The sequence below is a fragment of the Ochotona curzoniae genome, unplaced genomic scaffold (assembly GCF_017591425.1).
Source record: "Ochotona curzoniae isolate NIBS_2020 unplaced genomic scaffold, NIBS_Ocur_1.0 scaffold_2453, whole genome shotgun sequence".
NCBI classification, from domain to species: domain Eukaryota; kingdom Metazoa; phylum Chordata; class Mammalia; order Lagomorpha; family Ochotonidae; genus Ochotona; species Ochotona curzoniae.
This window is the reverse complement of record NW_024467094.1, coordinates 32,820,463-32,840,151: the sequence shown is the minus strand read 5'-3', so window position 1 is coordinate 32,840,151 and position 19,689 is coordinate 32,820,463. Positions and strand designations below refer to the sequence as shown.

The 19,689-nt window shown below is 55.0% G+C and overlaps 1 protein-coding gene across 2 annotated transcripts in view; it reads left to right on the top strand.

Annotated features, from left to right (window-relative positions):
• The window catches only part of LOC121169719 (histone-lysine N-methyltransferase EZH1), a 32,300-nt gene extending 12,713 nt beyond the window's left edge, over positions 1–19,587 (top strand). For both annotated transcript variants that reach the window (XM_041000369.1, XM_041000368.1), the window contains 16 exons: positions 1,529–1,649; positions 3,473–3,649; positions 4,342–4,444; positions 4,874–5,037; positions 5,374–5,465; positions 9,294–9,474; positions 9,677–9,873; positions 11,026–11,117; positions 11,722–11,762; positions 12,271–12,396; positions 15,295–15,473; positions 15,900–15,995; positions 16,287–16,368; positions 17,087–17,167; positions 17,636–17,720; positions 17,884–19,587. In XM_041000369.1, coding sequence (XP_040856303.1) covers positions 1,529–1,649; positions 3,473–3,649; positions 4,342–4,444; positions 4,874–5,037; positions 5,374–5,465; positions 9,294–9,474; positions 9,677–9,873; positions 11,026–11,117; positions 11,722–11,762; positions 12,271–12,396; positions 15,295–15,473; positions 15,900–15,995; positions 16,287–16,368; positions 17,087–17,167; positions 17,636–17,720; positions 17,884–17,944 — 1,878 coding nt within the window. In that variant the 3' untranslated portion in view covers positions 17,945–19,587. The remainder of the gene's footprint in view (positions 1–1,528; positions 1,650–3,472; positions 3,650–4,341; positions 4,445–4,873; positions 5,038–5,373; positions 5,466–9,293; positions 9,475–9,676; positions 9,874–11,025; positions 11,118–11,721; positions 11,763–12,270; positions 12,397–15,294; positions 15,474–15,899; positions 15,996–16,286; positions 16,369–17,086; positions 17,168–17,635; positions 17,721–17,883) is intronic.
• The last annotated feature ends 102 nt before the right edge of the window (positions 19,588–19,689 follow it).

Here is a 19,689-nt window from a genome sequence, read left to right as displayed (position 1 = left end):
GTGAAGCCCCGGAGTAACTCTCCTTGAAGCTCAGCATTTAAAGTGAGCAGCGTCTCCTCCCAGTCCCTTAGCACCGTTCGCTGCCAGAAAATGCCGGCAGCGCACACACCACAGTAGGCTTCGGGGTCCCAGCAGGTGTGACTGGCAGCCATCGGGAACCGTAAGTCACTGTTGATTTGTTGGGGAATCTTCTCCTATTTTCCAGGATATCTAGAACTTGTTTGGTGGCCCACTTCTTTTCTAGTGGTTCTGCAGCCCACCCTCCAAGACATCTTCTTTTTGGCTTGCTCACGACAAAGCAGGTGCCGTTAGTCCCTGCTGAGTTTTGTGTGGGTGACGCTCCTGCCCGTGTCACAGAGCTGTTTCACGGGTCAGATGAGATGGGTGGGAGATGGGAGCGCTGTCAAATTCTAGCACGTCAGGCTGAGCCTTTGGAGCTTCACATCATCCACTAAACTGACTTTTCCCTCCTCTGAGTAATATTGCCACTTGCACTGGAGGTGTTGACGCCAGCCTTTCAAACGCAGGAGCGGCGGGCAGGAGGAAGAGCTTGCAGTGTTTCGTAGTTCAGAGGGATAACTGGTTGACACCAGCTAGTTGTGTATCTGCAGACAGCTGACAGAAGGGATTTGGAATGTGCCAGCACAGAAGGGAGATGAATGTCTCAGTGGCAGCTAGGCCAGTTACCCAGATGTGATAACACACGTGTATTGAAATATCACCCTGTACTCCATAAATATGTACGACTACTGTATGTTAATTGAGAATTTAAAACACATTAAAAATGCATCAGACTGCCAAGAAATGGAAAACTGCCTAGATTTCAACTAGTTAATCCTTCCATTCATGAGACACGAGAAGCCTCACCGTTTGGTCTTCAGTTTGTCCTCATTATTTACCTGGCCACTGTGTCCAGCTATGGGACCCTCTGCCATCCTCATGACACCAGGTAGCCCAGTGTTTAAAGGTGCTTTCTGAGGCCTGGACCCACGCCGAGAATCCTACAGAAAAGCACCACCCAGATAGTTGGGGCTTCCCACTTCCAGCTATTCCTGACACATCTTGGGATTCCTCAGTGCTGTAGTATCCCATATGTACTCGGAGCTATCCTGACTTTCTCCCAGTTCCTTAGCTTGGATTGGAAACGTGAGCATGTGAGTGGAGTGGACAACACCTTACTTCTACTTTAAGTTTAGGAGTAACACCAGGAAATCTAAGTTCTGCATTTTTAATTGGAGTCGGTTTTTCTAAGTGAATCTAATCTTTGATCCATTGATGCGTGAATATCAAATAAAGCCACACACCAAGATTTTTTTAAAAAAAAGCAACAGATCATTATGCTTTTTACTGTAATGGAAAATGAAACCATGTTAGCCCAACCATTTAAAAACATTTTTTAAGAAGGCAGGGGACTGTTACCGAAGACGTTTTTAGGGGCCGCGGGAGCAGCACCTCAGCAGGGCTGTCACGGCAGGAGGGGGAGCTGGGCAGCAGCTCCGGGAGTGAACGCCTTCCGGCTTGCTTGCAGGTGGAAGACGAGACCGTGTTATGCAACATCCCCTACATGGGCGACGAAGTGAAGGAGGAAGACGAGACGTTCATAGAGGAGCTGATCAACAACTACGACGGGAAGGTCCACGGCGAAGAAGGTAGCAGCGGGCTGTCTGCGCGGAGGCTCTGAGCCAGCCCTTCTCGCCCATCGGCACCTTGTTCTCTATCTGCCCCACCGGGACACGGGAAGGGCTGTTTCAGAGAGAGACAGACAGAGGAACAGAGGTCTTCCTTCTACTGGTTCATTCTCCAAACAGTTGCAGTGGCTAGAACTGGCCTGATCTGAAGCTAGGAGCCAGCAGCTTCTTCTGGGTTTCCTGTGAAGGTGCAGGGGCCCAAGTGCTGAGGCCGTGCCCTGTTGTCTTTCCAGGCTATAAGCACGGAGCTGGATGGGAAACTGGGCCAAGATGTGGCATAGGGGGCTAGTTTTCCACCTGTGGCAGTTGCACCCCACATGGGTAGCAGTTCAAGTCCTAGCTGCTCGGCTTTTGACCTAGCTCTTTGCTAATGGCCTAGGAAAGCAGCGGATCTTGGACCAGTGTAGCCATGTGAGAGGTAAAGAGGAAGCCCCTGGCTCGCACCTTCAGACCAGCTCAGCTGGGGCTGTTTTGGCCGTCTGGGGAATGAACCAGGACGTGGAAGATGTCTGTCTCCATTTCTCTCTGTAACTCTGATTTTCAAGTAAAAGTAAAAATATTTTTAAAAGGCAGAAACAGAGCAAAAGACATATTGCCTTTTTTGTTTTAAGTTTTATTTATTTTTATTGGAAAGGCAGATATACAGAGAGGAAAGACAGAGAGGAAGATTTTCTGTCCGATGGTTCACTCCCCAAGTGACCACAACGGCTGGAGCTGAGCCAATCTGAAGCCAGGAGCCAGGAACTCTTCCGGGTCTCCCACATGTTTGCAGGATCCCAAGGCTTTGGGCTGTTCTCAACTGCTTTCCCAGGCCACAAGCAGGGAGCTAGGTGGGAAGCAGAGCTGTCGGGACTAGAACTGTCGCCCATATGGGATCCCGAGGCATGTTCAAGGCATGTTCAGGACTTTAACCACTGCACTATCGTGCCGGGCCCAGATTGCCTTTTAAATAAAATAATGATAATGATAATGATAGTAACAACAACAACAACAACAATAGCCCAGTTAAAGTGTAAAAGAGTTGGGACATAAAAAGGTTACTAAGAATCAGGGACTGGAGAGCTTCCCATGGGACGAGGGAGTTTCGTCTGGGTTTCTGTGTGTCCATCCAGGGCCATGAATCCTTCATTTCCCTTTTTTCTGAGAATGGCAGTAAACATGAGCCCTGCCTGGCCACTTAGATCCACAGCTGTCCTGCATCTCACAGATGTTTAGCATCCTGAGTGTCCTACAAGTAAATCACCAAGAATTAGTGGTAACTGTGTAAAAGATTGTCAGTATGTGAGAGGAGAGCAGCGGGGATTAAGTAGCCTCGCCTCCCCTTTCCTGTGCTGGGCGCTCGCAGGATGATGTTGAAGCACATTATTAGTCCACAGCGCCCCCTTGTGTTCAGATTATAGAAAATCAATTTTGTGGAGAAAACTTGATTCAGAGAAAACCACCCACACAGTAGCTGGAAAACCAAGGGAGAATTTTCTTTTAATGACTCTTCTGTCTCACTTGGGGCTGTTTACACACTTTGGTCAGGTCTTGAGCCAAACTATAAAATGGACTTATGGCTGAGGAAGTGAAATGCCCAGTAACAATCAAGCCCCTGGCCGGGCTGTCCACTCCAGCCAGCTGACCTGTTGCAGGTGCAAGAGCCACTCAGATCATTCCCTGGTGGGGACACGCATGTGTGGCAGCTGCCTAGGCCTCAGCAGCAAAGACAAGAAACGTGCCCTGGAAGTTTCCTAAGGGAGCACGAAACGGCCGGGGCTCACCCTCTAACCCCCCCATTTCAGAGATGATCCCTGGATCTGTCCTGATTAGTGACGCTGTTTTTCTGGAGCTGGTGGACGCCCTGAATCAGTACTCAGACGAGGAGGAGGAGAGCCACAACGACCCTTCGGATGGGAAGCAGGATGACGGCAAGGAGGACCTGCCGGTCACGAGGAAGCGGAAGCGCCACGCCCTGGAAGGTGCGCCGCTGGACCGCCCCTTGGACACCATGGACACCATGGACACCATGGACACCATGGACACCATGGGGCTGGCGGGGGCGCCTCTGGCAACTTTCTCTGGTCCACCTGAAAGGAAAACGTGACCCTTACACAACAGCTTGGGCTGGCTGTGACCTAGCTGAGGGAGAACTTACAGCATAATGATTGCTATTCATTTTCAATATAAAAGTCACGTGTTTGGAATACATGGAAAATTATAAAGAAGAAACAGAAATGATCCCATAAATCTGCTGCCAATATTCCTTCTAGACCGAAAAGAGGCGCATATACGGGTCAGCAGGTCCGTGGGTTACGTGCACCTGGGTCCGGCTGTGTTCCTTTGTGCCATCACTCTAGTCGTGCTGCAGGTGCGGAGGCTCGGTGCCTCTCGGGCCTCCCAGTGCTTGTCCCACCGGGTTCTTCAATCAGCATTCTGTGTGCAGGCAGACCCCCCCCCGTCCTAAGTGGAACGGGTTTTTTGGTCAGTGCCCACTCGTGGCCTCTGTGAGCCAAGGCCTGGCAGCTCCAGACCTGCTGTGTCCCTACAGTCCACAGCCCGGCTCAACCCCAGCCTGGTTATGGGAAAGTTTGCCCAAAGCCGACTAGGTCTGCAGACGGCTCTGCGCCCAGGCCCACGGCGGGCACTCAGGAGAGTGTCGTTTGCCATGCAGGCACCAAGAAGAGCTCCAAGAAGCAGTTCCCCAATGACATGATCTTCAGTGCCATTGCCTCCATGTTCCCCGAGAACGGAGTCCCGGACGACATGAAGGAGAGGTAAGGAAGGCTATCCCACCCAGGGCCCGCGCACGACTCGTGTCCCAGCTGCTGCCATGGCTAACGAAGAACCGGTTGCGATGAGCAAGTTGTGATTTGCCGGCCATCCGGTTACTTCTGGCGCTGGCTGACCTTGGAACACCCCTTGCCCCCGTGACGGCCGCAGTGCGGCTTCTGAGTCCGTGTAGGTGGAAGACTCGGCGGGCGGTTCTCCTGGGAAGCCGCCCCGGTACCGCCCCTCCCCTCGCCTGCAGCCACGCGCCCGCCCGCATCATGCATCCTGCCTGCGGTGGCATTCCCGCCTTACACACCGCACCCTCCTCCCTCAGCAGGATCCCCCAGTGCCCTGGCAGGCTGTCCCTGCCCATCCCCACGCTGTACTCTCCCGGTGGAGACAGTCCCTCGGGGGGCTTCCTCTCTCTGCACCAGGTACCGAGAGCTGACCGAGATGTCAGACCCCAACGCGCTGCCCCCTCAGTGCACGCCCAACATCGATGGTCCCAACGCCAAGTCTGTGCAGCGGGAGCAGTCCCTGCACTCCTTTCACACGCTCTTCTGCCGCCGCTGCTTTAAATACGACTGCTTCCTTCACCGTGAGTGGGGCCACCGGGGGAGACACACTCTTGGTCCTGCCCCCAGGCTCCACCCCCTCCTCCTCCGTCCAGCTGGAGCTCTGGGCCTCTGGCTGACCAGGGTCCCACAAGGGGGCCAGCTCCATCTTCCCCAGCTGCAGTGCGGACAGATTAGCTGCATACATGGCCCCCAGCACCTCCAGGGTTGGAGGGGATTGGGTTGGGGTCAGACATGTGCTCCTAAGTCAGCCCTGTTTACATCAGTTCTCATTCCCGTTCAGTTTTCCTCCCCCCCCCCCACCACCATTCTTGTCAAACTGGTGGACCACTGGGAACCAGACGCTTTTTGTGTTCCAGCTTTTCATGCCACCCCAAATGTGTATAAACGTAAGAACAAAGAAATCAAGATTGAACCGGAACCGTGTGGCACAGACTGCTTCCTCTTGCTGGTATGTCCGTAGGCTGTTCTGGCTTTGACTGGGTAGGCAGTCCACCTGGAAGTGTTTCTTGGGCTTTCTGCCGCCCCCCGGGGCCACGTGTGGCCAGGTGAGCCTGTGTGGCTGTCTGGAGGTCGCGGAGCCCACCCCTGCTGTGTCTGTGCTCAGAGGAGCACCCACTGGTCCCTGCAGGGCGTTAGGGGTTTCTGTGCTCTAAATACCGCCTGCTGGGGTTTCAGATGTATTGTTAGAATTGAAACAGTCCTAACGTGCGTCCCTGTGGGGTGGGCACTCCCCTGTGTGGCTGTGTCCTTTAGGTGCCTGTAAATCACACAGGAAGGGGACAGGATATACCTTTTTTTTTTTTAAGATTTGAAGGCAGAATGATAAAACCTTCTTTTTTTCGGGGGAGCGGTATTTTAGATCACGATTTTGTTTTTCATTTTTACTTTATTTTTTTTTATAATCTTACTTAGTTACTTAGGGTACAAAGGGTCAAGGGCTACAGAAAAGTGGGTAATGCCAGTGTTTTCACACTAATATCATAATAGAACCTTCTATCAGTGATTCACTGTAGCCGCCAGGACTGGGCCAGGAGTTAGGAATTCCCTCTGGCTCTCTCGTGTGGGAGGCAGGAGTCCAGACTGGGCCATCTTCCACCCCCTTCTGGGGGCATTAACAGGAAGCTGAGTCAGAAGGGCAGAAAGCCGGGACTCAAGCCGGGCTCCCTGATAAGGGCTTTGGAGGAGTGGCCCACCAGTGTCCTAACTGTGCCACGACACCTGTCCCAGAGCTGATCCTAACTCTGTATATCTGACTTTCCAATTTAAAAAATATTTTTAAGTTACATATTATGCCCAAAATTATTTTGTCATTTGTTTTATTTGAGACGTAGATTTTTTTTTAAATATACATTTATTTACTTTTATTGGAAAGTCAGATCTGCAGAGAGGAGGAGAGACAGAGGTAGATCTTCCACCCGCTGGTTCACTCCCTAAGTGGCCACAGTGGCTGGAGCTGAGATCCAGAGCCTCCCCCGGGGTCTCCCACGCAGGTGCAGGGTCCCAAGGCTTTGGGCCACAGGCAGGGAGCTGGAAAGGAAATGGAACATATGGGATTCCAGCGGATGCAAGGCAAGGATTTAGCCACTAGGTCTTTGAGCTGGGCTCACCCTTATGGATTGGACTGTGCACACCTTTTGTCTTTTCCTGAGCCATTTGCATGTAAGTCATTGACTGTTGTGATGCTTGTTTGCTAAATAATCCCACAGCAGCTCCAAAAAACAAAATCATTTCTCTTATACTCAAGAAAATCAGCTGGAAGGTCGGAACATTATCTGCTCTGCGTTCTGTTAGTTCTCCAGGTATACTGAGAATTACCTGAGAGACAAACCCAGCCTCACGCGGTGGGCTTCGTGTTTACGAGGCGGCCCTCTGTGCGCTCCCGCAGGCTCCCCCGCAGCCTGCACTCCTCTCTCCTGCCTCCTGAAGTCAGTGTCCTTCCTGTAGCCTCCGCGCTCCATGACCCGGACGTGAGCAGTGCACACTCGAGGGTTTTTTTCTGGGAAACACTCTGGGTGACCGTGCTTCACAAGTGAGGCAGGGTCTTTATTGAAAAGGCAGATATTTCCAGAAAGAGCTTCCTTCTGCTGGTTCACTCCCTACATGGGTGCAGTGTCCAGAGCTGAGCTGATGTGAAGCCAGCAGCGTGCAACCTCTTTCAGGTCTCCCAGGCAGGTGCAGGGTCTTAGGGTCTTGGACCATCCTCTGCTGCTTTGCCAGACCATAAACAGGGAGCTGGATGGGAAGTAGAGCAGCAGGGACACAAACGGGTACCCATATGGGATCCTGACACTTGCCAAGGGGAAGGATTAGCCAACTGAACCATCACACTGAGTCCCCCAAAAATAAATAAAATGGAAAAAAAAAAAAAACAAACCTAAGGAAGTGGAGGCAGCTGTCTGGCCCAGCAATTCACACAGGCGGGGTACTTGTCCCGTAGCAGAGTGTCTCGGTTCAAGTCCCAGCTCCGGCTCCTGCTAAGACAGACGTGGGTGGCAGCAGGGGTGACTCAGGTAACAAGGTCCCTGCCAGCCCTGTGGGACACCGGGGTGGGGCTCTCCATCCCGGCCTCTCCAGGCCATTGTGAGCATTTGGAGAGAGAAGCAGCCTGTAGGAGTTGTCTTTCTCAGGTCTCTCTCACATCAGTAACGCTTTTTAAAGATTATTTATTTATTAAAGATTTATTTTTATTGGAAAATCAGATACACAGAGAGGACAGACAGAGGAAGATCCTCTGTCCGATGATTCACTCCCCATGTGAGTGCAATGAGCCAACTGAAGCCAGGAGCCAGAAGTTCTTCCAGGTCTCCCATGTGGGTACAGGGTCCTAAGGCTTTGGGCCGGCTTAGGCTGTTTTCCCAGGCCACAAGCAGGGAGCTGGATGGGAAGTGGCGCTGCCAGGATTAGAACCAGTGCCCATGTGGGATCCTGGCACATTTAAGGCGAGGACTTCAGACACTAGGCTACTGCACCAGGCCCTAGATTTATTTATTTTTATTGCAAAGTCAGAATTACAGAGAGTAGAGACAGAGAGGAGGTTTTTCCATCCGCTGATTCACCCGCCCTCCCCCCACCCCCCACCCCCAATGGCCACAAGGACTGGAGCGGAACTGATCCAAAGCCAGGAGCCTGGAATTTCTTCCCGGTCTTCCACATGGCTGCAGGGTCCCAAGGACTTGGACTATCCTCGACTGCTTTCCCAGGCCACAAGCAGGGAGCTGGAAGGGCAGTAGAGCAGCTGGAATTAGAACCAGTGCCCATATGGGATCCCAGTGTGTGCAAGGTAAGGACTTTAGCCACTAGGCTACTATGCTAGGCCCAAATCAGTAACTTTTTGAAAGGTTATTTATAGTATAGCTATAGGTGCTAATGGCACGTTCAGTTTTATAATAGATCATAGAGTAATTTCAGAATTAAATAGTAACACTGTACAAGTGTAAGGACTGAACATTTTATAAGGGAAACATGCTGGGCCGGTGCTGCGACTCAGTAAGTTCAGCCACCATCTACGCACCAGCCTCTCTAATGGGCAGCCATTGAGTCCTGGCTGCCTTCCTTTTTATCCATCTCCCTGCCAAGGGTCAGGGTCAAGCAGTAAATGATGGCTCAAGTACTTGGATCCCTGTTCCATGCAAGGGAGATCCAGACGTCAGCCTGGCTCAGGGCTGGCCTTTGTGGCCACTCGGGGAATGAACCAACATGAAGATCCTTCTCCGCAACTCTTTCAGATGAATCAGATCGGCCCGGCAGTGTGGCCTAGCAGCTAAAGTCCTCTCTTGAATGCGCTGGGATCTCATATGGGCGCCGGTTCTAATCCTGGCAGCTCCACTTACCATCCAGCCCCCTGCTTGTGGCCTGGGAAAGCAGTCGAGGACGGCCCAGGGCTTTGGGACCCTACACCCACGTGGGATACCCAGAAGAGGTTCCTGGATCCTGGCTTCGGATTGTCATAGCACCGTCCGTTGCACTCACTTGGGGAGTGAATCATCGGATGGAAGATGTTCCTCTCTGTCTGTCCTCCTCTCTGTATATCTGACTTTCCAATAAATAAATAAATCTTAAAAAAAAATCAAATGAATCAAATCTTAAAAAAGAAAAAAAAATCAAGGTTGTAAGTTGTACAACTTTTGTGGAGCGGCTGTTGCAGTCACGCCAGCCATGTGGTACACAGCAGCCGGCAAGGCAGCAGCACTGCCCCTGGGATGCGGATGTTGAGGAAGGTCAAGGCTGCTGGGCGAGGGCCGTGCGTGGTGACGTCCCGGTTTCTGCTCTGCCGCAGGAAGGAGCCAAGGAATACGCCATGCTGCACAACCCGCGCTCCAAGTGTTCCGGCCGGCGCCGGCGCCGGCACCATGGGGTCAGCACTTCCTGCGCCAACACTTCGGCCTCCGCTGTGGCCGAGACTAAAGAAGGGGACAGTGACAGGGACACGGGCAACGACTGGGCCTCCAGTTCTTCAGGTACAGCGGGGCGAAGATCTCATCTCTCCTTGCAAGGACAAGGTCGCCATCCAACACTTAAGGGTACTGTGGGTGGAACCATCCATTCTGCCGCCAAGTTCACCCGCAGGCAGTGGCGAGGGGGAGCATTTTCCCCCAGGTTCTCCCACATATGTCAGCCATCCTGGCTAGCAGCCCTCCACCTCGTTTTGTCTCCTCTCAGAGGCCAACTCGCGCTGTCAGACGCCCACCAAGCAGAAAGCCAGCCCCGCCCCAGCCCAGCTCTGTGTGGTCGAGGCGCCCTCGGAGCCCGTGGAGTGGACCGGCGCTGAAGAGTCCCTCTTCCGTGTCTTCCATGGCACGTACTTCAACAACTTCTGCTCCATAGCCAGGCTCCTGGGCACCAAGACATGCAAACAGGTACTCCTGCAGCACGGCGCAGGCCCGCCCGATCGCGTCCCCAGCAGCCCGTGGGTCTGGGGTGTTCCTGCTGACTTTGTCTTTCTGGGTCCCCCAGAGGAGGCAGGGCCCAGCGTTGCCCGCAGCTCCGCCATCCCTCACCTCTGACTTTCACTCCTCCCACCTCCCAACACCTCTGGAGTTGTTGCTTTCCTGGAAAGGCCTCCCGCTCATTCTGTGGATCTCCAGAGCTGGCACACCGTGGCCTTGGCTGCTGTACGCCCCCCATCAGCCCCCTAGGCCTTCTAGTGTCCCCATGTCCTGCTGCTGAGTGTTCTGTCCCCTCCTCCTCCTAACTCAGACCAGCAGCCGACAGGAGCAGAGAGCCCACACATTGGCGACTGGGGGCCAGGGGGCAGGGCCGGGTGTGCGGCAGGACAGGAGCCCCTGTGGCCTGAGGTCCTGGCACGAGGTGCCCTGACCCTGCAGGGTCCCTCCGGCCTCCTTCACTTAGGGCAGTCGAGAATTGGGAGCCAAAGTCCTTTTGGCTTTCATCTGGGAGCTCACTACCTAACTCCCTGAAGCACAGGCTCCCAACTAACCCAGAAGGCTAGATTGCAAGCAAAAAAGAAAAAAGTCTGCTTTTTTCCTAAGGATAAGGACTGTAGTTTCCATAGAAATCTGAAAAAGGTACAGAGCCAGCGAGGGAAAGGAAAGGAGGAAGAGCAGCAGGAGCTGTTACTGCAGGGTGCAGGCGTCCTGCTGAACGGCAGGCTTTGGCATGGCCGTGCCAGCAGGGGGCGCCAGAGCTCCGCCGGGGCCCGGTTCCCGTGAGGTCGTTGCCGCAGGCAGGCAAAGCTCCCTTCCAAAAAGCCAACACTAAAACTGAAGAGATCCAGCCAAAGGCCGCGGTGGAAAGAGCCGCCATGAATGCTCGGCCCCTGGGCCGCTGCAGTGCTCAGCATTTCTCCCTCCTCGGGCCTGGGTCAGCCGTTGGGGGTCAGCCAGGGACCCCATGTCCCCGTAGCACCCCGTCTCCCCTTCACTGAGGAGCCTTCAGTCTGTTGCCTGTGTGCCACGCCCTGCCCTCCTGAGCCAAGCTCCTGGGCTCGATGCCCACCTGACCGCGTGGCTTGGCCAGGAGTGACGGGCCCTGTTGCGTTGCCCACCCAGGTCTTCCAGTTTGCCGTGAAAGAGTCACTTATCCTGAAGCTGCCGACAGATGAGCTCATGAACCCCTCGCAGAAGAAGAAGCGGAAGCACAGGTGGAGCTGGGTGGCCCGCCGCCCTGGGCAGTGCGCTCTGGGCGCTGCGTGCCCTCTGGGCCCAGCCTCCCTCCCAGGGTTGGGTGAGCCCCTCCCCCTGCCGAGGGCCAGTTTCTCGGCTATGGGCCTGGGCCCAGCCCTGCCCACTCCTCCAGATGCCCTGGACCATGAGGTGGCCTTCCGGTTTTCCACGTGAGCTGCCGGCCACCAGCCTGAGGGTGTCTCCTGGCCTGGTGGCTGCTTCCCGCCTCACCCACTTCTCTGCTGTGACCTGGGCTTATTTCTCCACTTGTATTGTGTGATTATACCCTCACAGCTGGCCTCCCTCGGGGGGAGAAGGGGAAGCTGGAAAAACAAAACAAAACCAAACCAAACCTGGCCCTTGGCCTGCTCTGTTCTCTAATGAGTGCCACCCGTGATGGCATTCGCCAACACCTGTGGCCCCTTGCTCAGAGGCTTTGGCGTTTTCTGCCTGGGGAGAGGGGGTTGCGCCCTGTAAGTTGCAGTCTTGCAGTCAAAGCCAGGCTCTGGGCACTAGGTAGGGGGCCACGCCCTGATCATCAGGGCAGAGCAACGTGACCAGACCCACTCTTCTGTCTTACAGACTATGGGCTGCGCACTGCAGGAAAATCCAGCTCAAGAAGGGTAAGTGGCTCCGGGGCTGTGTTTGTGGCTCCTGCCCATGGCCCTCACCTCCCCCACCTCACTCCACACAACATGTCCTCGCTGACCCTGGCCACTTCCACCTAGCACAGGTTTTTGAAGCTTTTGCAGTGGCTGGGAAGAGCAGTTCCACCCCTCGCTGCAGCTGCAGCCCAGCAGCCCTCCTCAGAAGCAAAGACACCCCCTCCCCGCTACCACCACCCTGTTGCGGTGCTGCTGGGCAGACTGCTGATCCGAGAGCTCAGACCCCGGTATCCAGCTGAACTGCGAGTTATCTAGGCGGCTCATCCGCACAGAACACGCCCCCACACCAGGGCTGGGGAATGGCAGTGCCTGCCACTGCCGCCTTCCGTCAGCCGCCAGGCGTGTGCCCCGGGCTATGGCTGGAACAAGTCTCTTTGGAATCAGGGCCGCAGCCATTGGGGCTGAAGGGCTGGCCTGCCACGAGGCGGGTCCCAGGAGCCTCCTGCTTCGTGCTTCTCTCTCCTAGATAACTCTTCCACGCAAGTGTACAACTACCAGCCGTGTGACCACCCAGACCGCCCCTGTGACAGCACCTGCCCCTGCATCATGACACAGAATTTCTGTGAGAAGTTCTGCCAGTGCAACCCAGACTGTGAGCATGCCGTGGGACCTGTCTCCCCACCCACCCCAGGCGTTCCTCTCACCCCTGCCCCCTCGGTGGCCGACGGCCTTGTCGTGTTGTCCTGGCCCTGGACATTCTCCCAGGGAAACTTAGTGCTTAAGGTCTTGGGGCAGGGGAATCACTTTTGAAAGCCCTTAGGTACGTAAGAAGCAGCACATGTTGAGAAGTGGGGTGCTGACCTAATTTTCCCTTCCAGAGAAACTAAAGAGTGTGGGACTCTTCCCTGAAGGTGCTGTCACAGTCTTCCTTTGGGGGACTTTTCCTTTTAGTTTAAACTTAAATTATCTTCATTTGACTTGAGAGAAAGAGACAGAAGATGGAGACTCAAAAAGGTCTTCAGTAGCCAGGGCTGGCTGGGCCGTGTGGGGACCAGGTGCTCAGAACTCCATCCCAGAGGGATCTGGGCACTTGACGGTCACCTGCGGCCTCCCGTGTGTGTGTTAGCAGGGAGCTGGAGCAGGAGCGGAAGCGCTCTCTTGCCTCCAGCCTGGCCCAGCCCTGGCTGTATTGAACATCTGGGGAGTGAATCAGCAGATGGACAATGTCTCGCTCTCCTCCTCTCATTCTCTCTGTAACCCGGCCTCTGAAGCAAATACATGAAAACATTTTTAAAAAGTGGAGGCGCTGGAACTCAAGCCAGGCCGTCCAATGCAGGGTCTGAGTATTCCCAGTGCTGATCAATGCACACCCCAGAAAAAAACAAAACAAAACAACCGACTCTCTGTTAAGAGGTGGCAGGCAAGTTAGCAGCTCTTCTTTCTCCCTTCTGAGCGCCTGGAGGGTTCCCCCCCACCCCAGCTTGCCGCTCTTGGTGCCCAGGCAGTCAGCAAAACCACCTAAACCCGCCGCAGCCGACAGTCTCAGCCACAGCAGAGAGGCGCTCGTGCTGCGGGGGCTGTGGGTGGAGGAGGGTGGCAGGGAGCGGATGCGTTCTGTTCTCAAAATGATACTTGCTTTGATGGCGAGGCTTTGCCAGTGCCGAGCACAGATTGCATTTTCCCGGAAGCGCTCCCCACGGTCCCCCAGCAAGGCTGGGGGTGGCGGGTGGAAAGTGAGACCCGGAGCCTGGGGGGGGGAGGGGAAAGGCAGCTCGCTCTGCACTCACACCTGCTCTTTCTCCCGTGGCCCCCGCCCGCTTCCCCCACACACCTGCTTGACTTGACCCACAGGCATGTCAGCAGACACCCTGTGGAAAAATTGAGTGCATGAGGGGCCTTCGGAAAGCTGTGGCGAAACGGAGTTGAAAGTACACCTTAGGGCGGAGTATCTGTGAGGGACTGGCGTTTGGTATGACAGTTATGTCACCCCTCAGAACACCTGCCTCCCATATTGGCAGGCGAGTTGGAGTCCTCCCTGGCTTCGGCTCATGCACACGGTGGAAAGTAGCGTGGCAGAGCTTCGGTGCAAGAGTCCCTCCAGCCGTGTGGGAGCTCCTGGGTTCCCGGCTTCAGCCTGGCTATCATAGACATTCGGGGAGTGAGGCTGTAGATGCAAGATCCTTCGGTGTCCATCTGTCTCTCTCTGCCTCTTCACCTTTCAAATTACAATGAAAAGAACAACTTTTTTTTAAAAGGTTTATTTATTTTTAATGGAAAGGCAGATATGCAAAGAGGAGGAGAGACAGAGAGGAAGATCTTCCATCCACTGGTTCACCCCCCAAGCGGCTGCAATGGCTGGAGCTGAGCCAATCCGAAGCCAGGAGCTTCTTCCAGGTCTCCCACGTGGGTGCAGGGTCCCTTTGGGGCCGTCCTTGACTGCTTTCCCAGGCCACAAGCAGAGAGCTGGATGGGAAGCAGAGCTGCCAGGATTAGAACCGGCAACCCATATGGGATCCTGGCACATTCAAGGTGAGGACTTTAACCACTACACTATCACACCAGGCCCCAGAAGAAGTCTTTAAAGTACATTTTTGGAAAGGTTTTTTGTTTGGTTTTCAGAAGCAGGCATTTTAACACGGTAGTTAAACCACCCTTCCTTAGGCCACATGTCCCCCACATCTGCATGGCTTGGTCCTGGCTCCCCTGCCTCTGGTCCAGCTTCCTGCTCGATGCCCGTGGGAGGCAGTAGAGCTTGGCCCAAGTGCTTGGGTTTTTGCCTCACAAGTGGGAAACCAGGATGGAGTTCCTGGCTCCTGGCTTCAGCCTGGCCCAGTCCTGGCTGCCGTGGCCTTTTGGGGAGTGAAGCACCCACCAGATGGAAGGCCTTTCTCTTTCTCTCCCTCCCTGTCTCTGCCTTTTGAGTGGATCAAAATACATGATAATTTTAAATTTTTATTTATTTATTTTTTTCAAGTTGCAGCACAAAACTTTTATTTCCATTTGGTCCACAGTTTATGAGAGGGCTCCGGGGCTGTTAACAAGCTGCCTAGTGGCTGGAGGGGGTAGCAATTGATAATTTTTTAAAATGTCAAAGTACATGCATAGTTTTCTCAGGAACATATTTATTCATTTGTTTACTTGTGTGTTTATTCATTTATTTGGAGAGGCAGAGAGAAACAGCAAGAGCATTTCCACCTGCTGGTTTACTGCCCAACTCAGATACTCATCTAGTTCAGGAACTGGGCACTCAGTTCAGGTCTCCCACATGGGCTGCAGGAACCCACCTCCTTGAGCTGTCACCACTGCCAGGCGTCAGGAACAGAGCTGGAACTCGAACTCAGGCATGAAGGTCGGGGACACATAAAGCGGCACCATACCTACCAGGCCAAACGCCCAGCCCTCCATGAGGCTTTTAGAGCCCCCCTGGTGTGATCACCGACAAGCCAGCTGCTCTCCTGCTGGGCCACACCTTCTTGGACGCAACAGGCATGTTTGCCTGCCATCCCCCCTCGGATGTTAGCCCTTCCTCACTTTGCCTGTCCGCCCCCAGGTCAGAATCGTTTCCCTGGCTGCCGCTGTAAAACTCAGTGCAATACCAAGCAGTGCCCCTGCTACCTGGCTGTGCGCGAGTGCGACCCCGACCTGTGCCTCACCTGCGGGGCTTCGGAGCACTGGGACTGCAAGGTGGTCTCCTGCAAGAACTGCAGCATCCAGCGGGGCCTCAAGAAGGTGACGCCTCATCTCTGTGGGGGTCCCCACAGGCCAGGCCTGGGCCAGGACCCCCTTAGCACCAGTGGCTTCCAGGATCTCCAGGGGAGTTTGCCACACTAGTGTGGGGTTAGGAAGGCAGCCCTCTCAATCAGTTAGGCTAGAAGTGACTGTGCCATCCATGGAGTGGGCGGTTCTTTTGACCCACACAGAGCCATGAATGCCCACGGCTTAGGGTCTGAGAGGCCCCAAGCCAGTAGTGAGGAAGAGGGGTCTGTTTGCTCTCTCTACCTCCCTGTTCGGTCTCTCCTCCATCACAACAGAATGGCTCAGGCCTTTTTTCTGTTTTCCGATCCTCTTAAGTTTCTAGTTCTTTCCACCCTGTCCCCTGCCACACACCCCATCTTGGCTGCAGGCTGAGCTGTGGTTCCCTCTCCCACCCCCCAGCACCTGCTGCTAGCCCCTTCAGATGTGGCCGGATGGGGCACCTTCATTAAGGAGTCTGTGCAGAAGAACGAGTTCATTTCTGAGTATTGTGGTGAGGTGAGTGCTGCGGGCCTGGGCGGCCACTGATGAAAAACACTGATTGTCTGCAGGCCAGGCTTCCGTGGAGGATCTCTAAATCACTCAGCGGGGCTCTCATGGCGGGGAGGGTGGGGCGCCCTCGGGGATCCCACAGGGCTTCTCCAACAAACCTCTGGCTCTGCAGCTCATCGGGTTCATCAGTCCCGGGGTGGGCAGCACAGCGTGACCTGGTACTCAGCAGGTGCCTGTGTGTGGTGCCGCCCTCCCCATCCTTTCTGGAGTCTGATGTTTGCCACTTGTCTCCCCCAGCTCATTTCTCAGGACGAGGCCGACCGCCGAGGGAAGGTCTACGACAAGTACATGTCCAGCTTCCTCTTCAACCTCAACAATGGTGTGGAGCCCCTTCCCACCCGCCCCCTCCTACAGAATAGTTTGTGCGGGGCTTTCTAGAACATTCCCTTCAGTCTAGGTGCAGATGACCACACGCATAGCACAATTCCAGCTTGCCCTCAGAGAGCCTTGCAGGCCACAGGCCATCAGATGTGGAGACACTTCCATTCCCAGATTGCGTTTGCAGCAGGAGTGCTAAGCACCTAGGCTTGGGCTTGGGCTGGGTGTTGTGGCACACCAGCTTGAACCATTGCCTGGTATGCCTACGTGCCAGATCTCAGTGCTGGTTCAAGTCCCAGCTCTTCTGTTTCTGTGCAGCTCCCTGCCTGTTCCACATAAGGATGTGCCAGGGAAGGCATGGATGCCGGCCTGGGTTCTTAGGTCTCTGCCACCTACGGGGGAGACTGGGGTGCAGTCCTGAGCTCCAGGCTTCAGCTGTTATTGGGCCTCTGGGAGTGAGCCAGTACACGGAAGAGGCCTCACCCCTTTCTCTGTCACTGTACCTTAGAAATTGAAGAGGAAATAAATCCTTTTTCTTCAAAACAAAAAACAAAAACCCTTAAAAACAGTGTCCATGCCCAGTAGATGGGAAGTGGAAATCTGTACTCCAGGCACGAGGTCCTCCAGGGTGGTCCCAGGTCTGTTACTGCTTAACTGAGTCACGAAGCTACAGAGCTGCCTCGTGCACTCACTGTCTTCCCCCGATATGCTTGGTGCAGATTTTGTAGTGGATGCTACCCGGAAAGGAAACAAGATTCGTTTTGCAAACCATTCCGTGAATCCCAACTGTTATGCCAAAGGTGAGTTCCCAGCAGCCTTGGAGGTGAGCGGGGTACACGCTTCTGTGACAGCGCCCTGCGCAGCTCTCATCACTTGATCTTAACCAAAAGGCCGAGACGCGATGTGTGCAGCTCTTTCTCAAGTTGGGCTTTCTTTTTTTTTTTTGTTTTCCCCAAATCCAGAGATAATCACAATTAATGCCATTTAATCATGGTATCATTTTAGACCTCTCGTTCAGTTTCAATAATCTGCTTTTTCATCGTTGTAAACACTTTCCCACAAACATGATTGAAAGATAATTCTGCCCACATCACATCTAACAGAGCTCAGAGCACAGGGACAAGCCTGTTCCTGCTGCTTGGCCGGGTCCACTGGTGTGTGTGTGTGTGTGTGTGTGCGCGCGCGCGCTTGTGGGAATCTGGGGTCAGGAGCCCCAGGTCTGCCAGGTGGTTGCCCCAGCACCTTGCCCTGCTGTGTCCCCACTGCAGTGGTCATGGTGAATGGGGATCATCGCATTGGGATCTTCGCCAAGAGAGCCATTCAAGCCGGGGAAGAGCTCTTCTTCGACTACAGGTGGGGTGGCCGTGGGGACTGCTCTGCACCCTATGGCCCTGCCTCCAAAGTGGGGTGCTGGGGGAGGGCTGAATAGGGGGAGAGGGGGTGACTCAGGAGGGAGCGCTGCCCTTGGGTCAGGAGAGCCTCCAGAATAACATGGCTCCCCTCTGTCCTGGGACAGGTACAGCCAGGCCGATGCCCTCAAGTACGTGGGGATAGAGCGGGAGACCGACGTCCTTTAGCTCCTGGGTCCCAACCCCACTCCAGCCCCGCGGTGGCCACACCATCTTTGCTTCCACACACACTAGTGCCACATCTGTCCCTGTACCCTGTGTTTTCCACATCAACAAATCACCTGCCTATTCCCCATAACGCAAGGCCTCAGCCGCATCCTGTGGGGGGATCCCACTTCTCAGCGAAAGGGGAGACTGCGGCAGCATAGAGCTGCAGAAGAGGGAGGCTGCGGGGTTGTACGGGTCAGTCCCTGGCTGCGCGCCTACAGGTAATGACCCCAAGTAGAGCGTTCCTGGGCCGGGGCCCTGGTGTGAAGGAGGCGCCAGGCACAGCTCTGAGGCCCGAAGCATGGAGTGAACAGGCCGAGTTATATCCAGGCCTGGGGCCAACACACATTAGAGGAGGGCCTGGCAGGCAGCACAGACCAACCAGAGGGAGATAGGTCTCCAGCCGCTGCTACCTCCTCCCCCTGGCAATCTCTGCCTGACCCCTAGGGTGGAGCCAAAAGCCAGGTTCAATACTAGGAGAGAGCCATCTTCCCTGGACAGAGTGGGAGGGCAGCTGGCACCCAGAGTTCAGTTGCCATGTGCACCCAGAGTTCAACTCTGTGTACCTCCCTGTGGCCAGGGGCGGCGCCTGGCTCCTTCTCACAGCTTGACCTCCAGCTGCAGGCAGGCTGGTCCCTGGACACAGGCCTGGACTGCAGATGTGGGGGCTGAAGCTGTGCCAAACGCCCTAATACCATAGGTGTTAGAAGGTCAGGGCCTTAACCACACATGGGGTAGGGTGGCGGAGACAGGCAGATCGGCTACTCGAGGCTGCAATATCATCCTGGGTGGGGTTTGTGCAGAACAAAGCACTTTATTGCTATGAGAAGGTCTGGGACTGGGGTAACGGCTGAGACAGGGTCTCAGGGCCCCTACCCAGTCCCACCCCTGCAGGAGGAGCCTGTGGGCCGGAAAATTCTCCTCCAGTGTGGCTGGCCAGGAGGAGGAGTTGGCCTGACACCGCAGAAGCCAGCAAGAACAGAACCAGGAACCAACAGGAGTGGCCTGCCGTGGGGCCCCGGGCGTGGAGCTGGGGGCGTGCAGACAGCAGGCTCAGTGTCCTTGGCCCCTGGCCCCTGCTGGCTCACTCACGCAGGAGGAAATACAATTCCCCCTGGCTACTCTGCCTCCAAGGGATCTGCGTGGGACACAGACGTGCAAGCACACACGCAGCACACTGGCAGGAGCATGCCCCCTACCCTCTCCATCCCCTCCCTGGGGCTTGGAATGCGCTGTGTCAGGGAGGCCTTCAGGCGGGACCCTGGGCTCCGAGTTCCTGCTAAGCTATCCAGGGAGAGTGGAGGAAGCAGGCCTGGCTGGAATGCAGGGGAGCTGGCCGCCAGGATGGGGGCCAGGCTGCGGCACACCCAGCCTTCTCAGCGCACAGCTCCAGCTCCAGGCCCCAGCACACCCCTCCCCCTGTCCCTGTTGATCCCTTCCCCCACTTCTCATGACGGGTCTTGAGCTCTCTACCCCACACGCCATGGCGGATGGAGCGGGGTGGCGGGTGTGGAGGGCATGTGGTCCTCCCACCAGTGATGTTCATGCACTTGAAAGTCCTGTGGCTTGTGACCTCTTATCTGAATAAAGTGTTAGGAACCATGTGGGCCAGTGTCATGCTGTGCGCCTTGGGGCTTCAGGGATGGGGTGCAGTGCATGCCAGTGTGTGTGGCCGTGGCATGAGCCATCAGGATCCCCACTTACCA